The 7,500-nt window shown below is 46.8% G+C and overlaps 1 protein-coding gene across 2 annotated transcripts in view; it reads left to right on the top strand.

Moving 5' to 3' along the window:
• The window catches only part of si:dkeyp-69b9.3 (myocardin), a 20,420-nt gene extending 14,029 nt beyond the window's left edge, over positions 1 to 6,391 (top strand). For both annotated transcript variants that reach the window (XM_063198814.1, XM_063198812.1), the window contains exons 10-15: positions 176 to 320; positions 604 to 1,131; positions 1,596 to 1,694; positions 2,149 to 2,289; positions 3,326 to 3,380; positions 3,541 to 6,391. In XM_063198814.1, the coding sequence (XP_063054884.1) occupies positions 176 to 320; positions 604 to 1,131; positions 1,596 to 1,694; positions 2,149 to 2,289; positions 3,326 to 3,380; positions 3,541 to 3,968 (1,396 nt within the window). In that variant the 3' untranslated portion in view covers positions 3,969 to 6,391. The remainder of the gene's footprint in view (positions 1 to 175; positions 321 to 603; positions 1,132 to 1,595; positions 1,695 to 2,148; positions 2,290 to 3,325; positions 3,381 to 3,540) is intronic.
• The last annotated feature ends 1,109 nt before the right edge of the window (positions 6,392 to 7,500 follow it).

Genomic DNA, 7,500 nt, shown 5'->3' with positions numbered 1-7,500 from the left:
TTTCTTTCTTTCTTTCTTTCTTTCTTTCTTTCTTTCTTTCTTTCTTTCTTTCTTTCTTTCTTTCTTTCTTTCTTTCTTTCTTTCTTTCTTTCTTCCTTCCCTTCCTTCTCTCTCTCTCTCTCTCTCTCTCTCTCTCTCTCTCTCTCTCTCTCTCTCTCTCTCTCTCTCTCTTCAGTGGCGACAAGCAGTTGGTGCGTGTGTCTGGCTCCGCTCTGCAGTCTCAGGCCTCTGTCTCCCCTTCGGCGACCCCAGCTGTGCCTGCTGCCACCAGTGTGTCTCAGAAGCCAGAGCCGCTACCGCTCAATCTCGATGACCTCAAAGTGAGAAGCCTTTCAACTTCTCACTCATTACCTTTGAAATTTTCTTCCCTCCCTCCCCCTCTCTCTCTCTCTCTCTCTCTCTCTCTCTCTCTCTCTCTCTCTCTCTCTCTCTCTCTCTCTCTCGCACTCTCTTAACTAGCCAGGAGCTAGTGTGTGTGTGTGTGTGAATGTGTTTGCCAGAAACACGCACTGTCTCAGCAGTTTCTCACCCTTCTCTCTCTTCTTCTACCTTTTCTTCCCTCTCTTCTCTCATTTCTGCCCTCCACTCCACTCCGTGTCCCAGGTGTCTGAGTTGCGGCAGCATCTGCGTAAGCGCGGCCTAACCGTCTCAGGCACCAAGCCGGCCCTGTTGGAACGCCTGCGTCCCTTCCATCTCCCGCGCCCCTGCGTCGCCACCCCCACCACCGCCACCGCCCCTGTCCCCGCCCCCGTCGCGCCCCTTCCTCAACTCGGCTGCACCCAGGACGCCTGCAGCAGCGGCAGCCTCTCCAACACCACTGCCAGCCCCACTCCAGCCTCCGAGCCTCCAGTAGCAGCAGCCAAGCCTGGTCACGTGTTCATCCAGCAGGCCCCAGGCGCCGTGGTGGCCAGCTGCCTGCCCGATCAAGGCATGTCCAGTGTGGGGTTCCTGGCCTCCTCTTCTTCCCCCCCGATGGGCTCCAGCCCCGGCCTGCAGGCCTCCTCCCCACTGTCGAGTGGCGCCCCCTGGAGGTCCGAGCAGGCGGCGGAGGAGCTGAGCGTGGAGCTGAAGATGAGGGAGAGGATAAGGAATCGTCCTCGCGACCGACAGCGAGAGGTCAGCATCTCGGAGGTGAGAGGGAGGGAGGGAGTGACGTGATCAGCATCTCTGCTCAACCGCATACACACGAACACACATCACACACACGCACACAAGCACTCACATCATATCCGCACGCACGCACGCACGCACACACGCACACACGCGCACACACACGCACACACGCGCACACACACACACACACACACACACACACACACACACACACACACACACACACACACACACACACACACACACACACACACACACACACACACACACACTCTGTAAGTGACTGTAAGCGGCTGCTTAATCATCAAAATAAAGACATCAATGAACGTTTCTTCTTGTGAATTAATGATCACAACAGCACCAAGAGGTATGCCTTAAATTAAAAGCTGAAATAAAAAACAAAATCTCTGAAAATGCAATAAATTAATACATTAGCATAATAAACGTTTTCTCTCTCTCTCCCCACTCTCCACTCTCCACAGTCTTGTGCAGCCTCCCTTCATCCGTTCCTGCAACAGGACCCAGGATGCACCCGAGGCAAGGAGGCCCAGGACGGACAAGCCGAGGTCTTATTCCCGCAGGTGAGTCTGTGTGAGAAATCTCCTGCACTCAAAGGCATGCACATCTGTCTAGACTGGAGTGGAGAAGATAGCGCAATGAATATTTTAACCTTGTTCTGGTGGCAAATATTAAAATGTTCATAAAAATAAGAGTATGCACATCCCCCTCCTCTGTGGCCAGGTGCAGGACAAAGACGCGTCTGATAGTGGAAAGAGTAGAAGTCCACACACTAGCTCCGCTTTGAAAATGTATTCAGGTCATACAACGTTTCGCCCCAACAGGGTCTTCATCAGGCATGTGAGGATTAAAATGTGAGGAGGGAAAGAGGATGAAGGGTGGATGAAGGCTTTGGAAGTTTCACATGTATTTTTTTCTGAGGTCTTGATTTTTGGGGAGCTGGTTTTATTCTCAGCTGTGGGTGAGAGACATTAACCTTTGATGTACCTTTGGATTTCATGTGCCCGTGCACATCAGGTGTTCACAAGCCAGATGTGTGACGTGATTGGTCAAGATTTTGAGCTGCCCCAGCAAATCACGGCGAGCCCTGTGGCGAGCCATTCGCCGGGTGTACGAAGCCTAGAGGAGGAGCTTCAGGAAGCCATTCAAAGAGTACAGGTACGTTTGCTCTCTGCAAAATACACAGTACAACATCTTGTAGTGTTAATTCAACACTTAACACTTAAACACTTTCCCAATTGGTCATACTCTCTAAAGGCTCTTTTCCACTGCCGGTTTTCTAGTAGGCCTACAGCTCGACACAGCGTGATTCAGCCGCCACTTTTCGCTTTTCGATTGAGCTGTGTCATGCCCAATCTAAAAGCAAAAAGTGTCGGCCCAGTCACGCTGTGTTGAGCTGTAGGCCTACCAGAAAAACGGCAGTGGAAAAGAGCCTTAAAAGTGTTGACAACACTACAGCTCTTAGGGCTGCTGACAGCTTTGGCTGGGCCCAGGACAAAGTCATCTGAAAGCCCCCCCTTCCATTCAATACATGTAATGTGATGAAAACCCAATTCTGGGCCCCTTCTCTTCCTGGGCCCGGGACAACATACCCCTTTGTCCCCCCCTGTCGGCCTCCCTGGCAGCACTACATCGTTTACTGCATCACAGCTCTTGCAAACACCACTGGTTCATTTTGTCTTCGTATGACCTGCCCTGAAAAATGTGGGCTTTGGGGAATACAAATAAAAGCAGATGGGTACATGGAATTTTTTTTGTTTTTTTGTTGTTGTTGTTGCGTTCGTTCAACCAAATCATGTATTTTCATAACACACAATACTGTTGAGATAATCTTATAGAGTATAGGTCCATGCAGCATATTGACTTAATATCTGGAATCTATCTTTTTTTAACGCATATCCTACATACTGGTAGCCAAAAACACTTGTCAGAAAAAAACCTCACAAATCTGTGAACACATCATGTACCGTATCAGAAATGATGCTCATGAGTTTGTGTTTGTGTTAATAATTCACGTGTCTGGACATTTTAAGCATTGCATCTATCCTAAGGCTTTCAAGGAGTTGCAGAGCAAATGCAATAAATCAGACTGCACAACTCCTGCCGTGGTGTGTTTCCTGATGTCTGAAGAGAGCCAGACTATTTATTTGGATATTTCACAGTCCATTTTTTATGTTTGTCTTTCTCGTGATAGATGGATCCTAGTCAGTCCATTGATGATATTCTGGAAGGGACCATTGGTCATTCAGGTACGCTTTACATTGTGTTTTTTTCAGCAATGCATTGTGGTTTATACATGCATAATCTGTCACCTGCCTGAAAACATTCATTACTCACAAACCTTAAAGTAAATCAATGTATGCCAGCGGCACCGAGACATCACAAGATTTCTTTGATGCTTGTTTTCAGATGAGGCCTGCTCCGTCACCGAGATCCAATCACCTGACAACTTTCTGGCTGGACCCTCCCCGCCAGCCCAATCCGACCAATCGCAGGCACCGCAGAGCCAGTCCAAGGACGAGAACTTCCTGTCTTCCCCCCTCTGCTCCTCCCTACTGCTGGAGCTGCCACCGTCCCCATCCACCACCTTGCCTGTCACTCCGGCGCCACCTCCCCCGCCGCCTCCCACCCTCTGCACCACCCCGCCCCCCAACACCGGCCGCTCCAGAAAGAGGCGCAAGGCTGCGACCCTTGACACCGCTGACTGGCTAGAGTCGTTGACGTCCGGCCTGCGCCCCCTCACCCCACCCGCCGCCCCTTTCGTGGAGGAGGACTTTGGCCTGGACTGGGATCTGAATGTCAACCGCGTTCTCGATCTTATGGTGGAGCAGTGGTGATGGAGGGAAGGAAGGAAGCATTCAGCCACATCCCTCTCTGTGGTTGCCTGTTGTATGTGTGCTTGTTTTGTCTTGAGTCCCTTTGTGAGAATGTGTGTGTGTGTGTGTGGGTGTGTGTGCACGTGTATGTGTGTGAGACTGGATGTGTGTGCTTGGGTGTCACTTTCTCTCAAAGACCCCACCTCCTCCCCCCACCCACCCACAGACACACACAACAGGTGAAGCCACACATTGTTCCATGGATGCATCCATCCACCTATCCAGCCACCCACCCTTGCTGTCTGTCTATTCAAGCGTTCATCCACCCATCCATGCGTTTATTACTGTCAACTGATGTGACCAAACAGATTATTAGAGAAAAGCATTGACAGCAGGCCTGTGTTCCACGCAATGTCGAGAGACAGGCACCGCTGCGAGATGAGAGATGAGCGGCAAAACAGGAAAGAAAGGCAAAAAGAGAAAGAGAGAAAGAGAGCGAGAGTGTTAGAAAGCTGCTTTGGTGACTCATACTGAGACAGAATCGGGTAATAAACATACACGTTCTGTGTACAGATTACATGCACAATTGTGTCGTGCCTTTAAAAGTTAAAGACTTTAAAAAATGTATGTTATAATACAAAAGCAATATAAAAAAAGACAAAAAAGAACAAATGAAACAAAAATAGTAAAAATATGCGGGTCGCCTGCGGGACAAGTCTTGCTGCTGGATTGCCAGACGAAGAGTCGGCAGGAGGCGGGAGACTTTGCCAGCAGATGCTTTCCACACACTGTGTTCTGCCAGGGAAGCTGAGCGCTCCCTGAGTCTTTGTGTGCGCTACATTCAGCTGCTCCTGTATGTCTTTTGTGTGTCAATGTGTGTGTGTTTCTCTGTGTGTATGTGTATGTGTGTGTGTATGTATCGGTGTTCTATTCTTTGTAAATGTCGAGTGTGTATATTGTGTATGTGCATTTGTGTGTTCAATGGAATATGTTCACCATACTTGCGCATGCATTTAATTCTATTTTCCTCACGCTGTATAGCCGGGTGCTTGAGCACCATGAATGCACTTGTCTGTGGGAAAGTGTACCACGTCTGTGAATAGCTGTAATGGCAATGTACAATTTTTTACCAGATCAAAAGGAGAGCACATTGTCTTTCTATGTTTCCTTTCTGGATGGTCGTAGTCTGCTGCTGCTACTGCTGTGAGACACTGTCAGTGATGCAAACTCCCTGGCACTCAGTGAAGGGATTATGCTGTGCCTGAGGGGGAAATACATTGGATTTTCCCCAGCGATCCACCAGCTACTGAACTGTGACTAGGTTTGTCCTTCTGAACGAAGATATGATACAATACAGTACAGTAGGTAGGAATGGGTCCCCTAGAGCAGCCAAACATATCAGGATAATGCTATAGTACTTAACCTGTGTCATGTCACTGTGGGCCAGGGGCGCTGCTAACATTTTTGGGCCCCATGAAAGATTCAAATTTTGGTCCCCCAAAATGACAAATTATGTTATCAGCATCCTTCAGGGGCCCTGCCAGTGCTGCCGGGCCCTGAGAATCTGTAACACCTTTACCCCCTCGTGGCACCCATGCTGTGGGCCAGCGCAGCACTGAAGCCTACTTACCGCTAATGCTAACATGAAATCCTATGCAGTTTTATGTGTAGTGTTTGATGTTGCGTTACGCAAGACAGGATTCTGTTGGCTGTGTTGAATTTGACCTCCAGGACACGTTTATCGGAGGTGTACACACTCTTCAAGGGCTCTGGGGGGCTGCTGCACTGACTCTGTTTACAGTATGTTTGCGGTAGACACAACAGACCAAGACAAGGCCTTATCTGGGAAGACATGCGCTGCCAAACTTGATTACTTTGTGATGGGACCGCACACAAAACAAAATAATGTCAGGATCCTCTCTGAGCGACCGCTTATGCCTCTCGTGTTGGTGTCCCCGAAAGCTGCCGGGACAACATACTGCTTACGAGTGCAATATGCTAAAATGAGGGCACATCCGCTGGACGAGGCAAAACCACATACAGTATTATATATTTATTGCCAAAAACTGTCCGAAGTGGTTATCAGAGAGGGAGAATGCCTTCCTTTGTAGCTGTCATGAAAATGCTTGAGTAAGATTGAGTGATTTCGATGCTTGCCATTGAATCCTGCTAATAGGGATAATGTCTCTGAGAATCAGAAATGTTGTCCTCACCTATAGAATGCATTGAGACTCTAGAAAATCTAGGTCTCCTTTAAAAATAAAAAAAACCTACGTTTTGCTCTTTAAAACCTGCTTGCTCAATCTAAGAAATAAGTGTATACGTTCAGTGTTTTAATTTTATCCCTTGGTCTATTTATTAAGTAATTTATTCAAGCATTGGTGTCATATTCTATTGAAATTGTATCTTTCTGAAAAATAAAGTCTTAATTGATCTTTCCCACCCATTGTTACTATGTGATGCTTATTGGTAAGGAATGTAACCTAAAGCAAGAGTTAAAAAACATTCATTGTGTAAGATGTCTTTCTTGTGGAAAAAGAAAAAAACATTGAATTTGCATCCCTCATTAGGTAAGGAAGTTCAAGACGGTGAAAGGACCTCCTTTTGTGTACATTACATAGGCCTACAAATGCATTTTTGTTGAAAAAAGACTTGAAATTGATGGTGATGCATAATGGGAAACTTGCCAATTGGGTAACCAAATTTTGACACGGAAATATTACACAGTCTGCCTTTAAGATACAGTTTCAGAGGGTCATCAATTTGTAACAGAATGAAAATCACTTGTGAATTCCCTTTGCCTCCCTTAGCGGGCTATAATGCCTCTTTTCCACTGACTGTTTTCTGGTAGGTCTACAGCTCGACACAGCACGACTCTGCCGCCTCTTTTTGCTTTTCGAATAGGCACGACACAGTGCAATCGTAATGCAAAAAGTGGCGGCCAAGTCGCGCTGTATCAATCTGTAGGCCTACCAGAAAATCTCAGTGGAAAAGAGGCATAATTCCCTTTGCCCTCCTTAGTGGGCTCTAAGAGCATCTGAGAGAAGATCATCTCACTGTAGTTCCAATGAGAAACCATTTTGCTTCCAAGCTATAGGGCGAGCAAAACAAAATCTTAATTCTCAGGAGTAAAGAGATGAATAACAATGGTTTAGTGCATGCTTAAGATCCTTAACCGTGGTCACAAATAATCAATAGTCAAATTAAACCTCACAGCTATTCTATAATCTCACATATATTGGACACATACTAGTGAAATATACATGTATTTACATACATAGATGCTCCATGCCAGATTTATCACACAAATGAATAATTTAACAGAGGCAATTGCGAGGAAGTCAGAGCGAGCCGAAAATGCTGAGATAACTAATGTTATGTTTGCATGCGTGTCCACTTTAGAAGACCTTACGCACTTATCTGAAAGTATAGTGAACAACATCTAGACAAATCTTGCCTTTTTGGATAGGCCTATTGGTTTTGCAGCACCACATGTTATACCCATTGATAAAATATTGATTTCAAATGTATGAATTCCAATTTCAGAGAGCAT

This window comes from Engraulis encrasicolus, chromosome 5 (genome assembly GCF_034702125.1).
Source record: "Engraulis encrasicolus isolate BLACKSEA-1 chromosome 5, IST_EnEncr_1.0, whole genome shotgun sequence".
In the NCBI taxonomy this organism is placed as follows: Eukaryota; Metazoa; Chordata; class Actinopteri; order Clupeiformes; family Engraulidae; genus Engraulis; species Engraulis encrasicolus.
The sequence above is the reverse complement of the archived record's forward strand: the minus strand, read 5'-3'. Positions and strand labels throughout refer to the sequence as shown.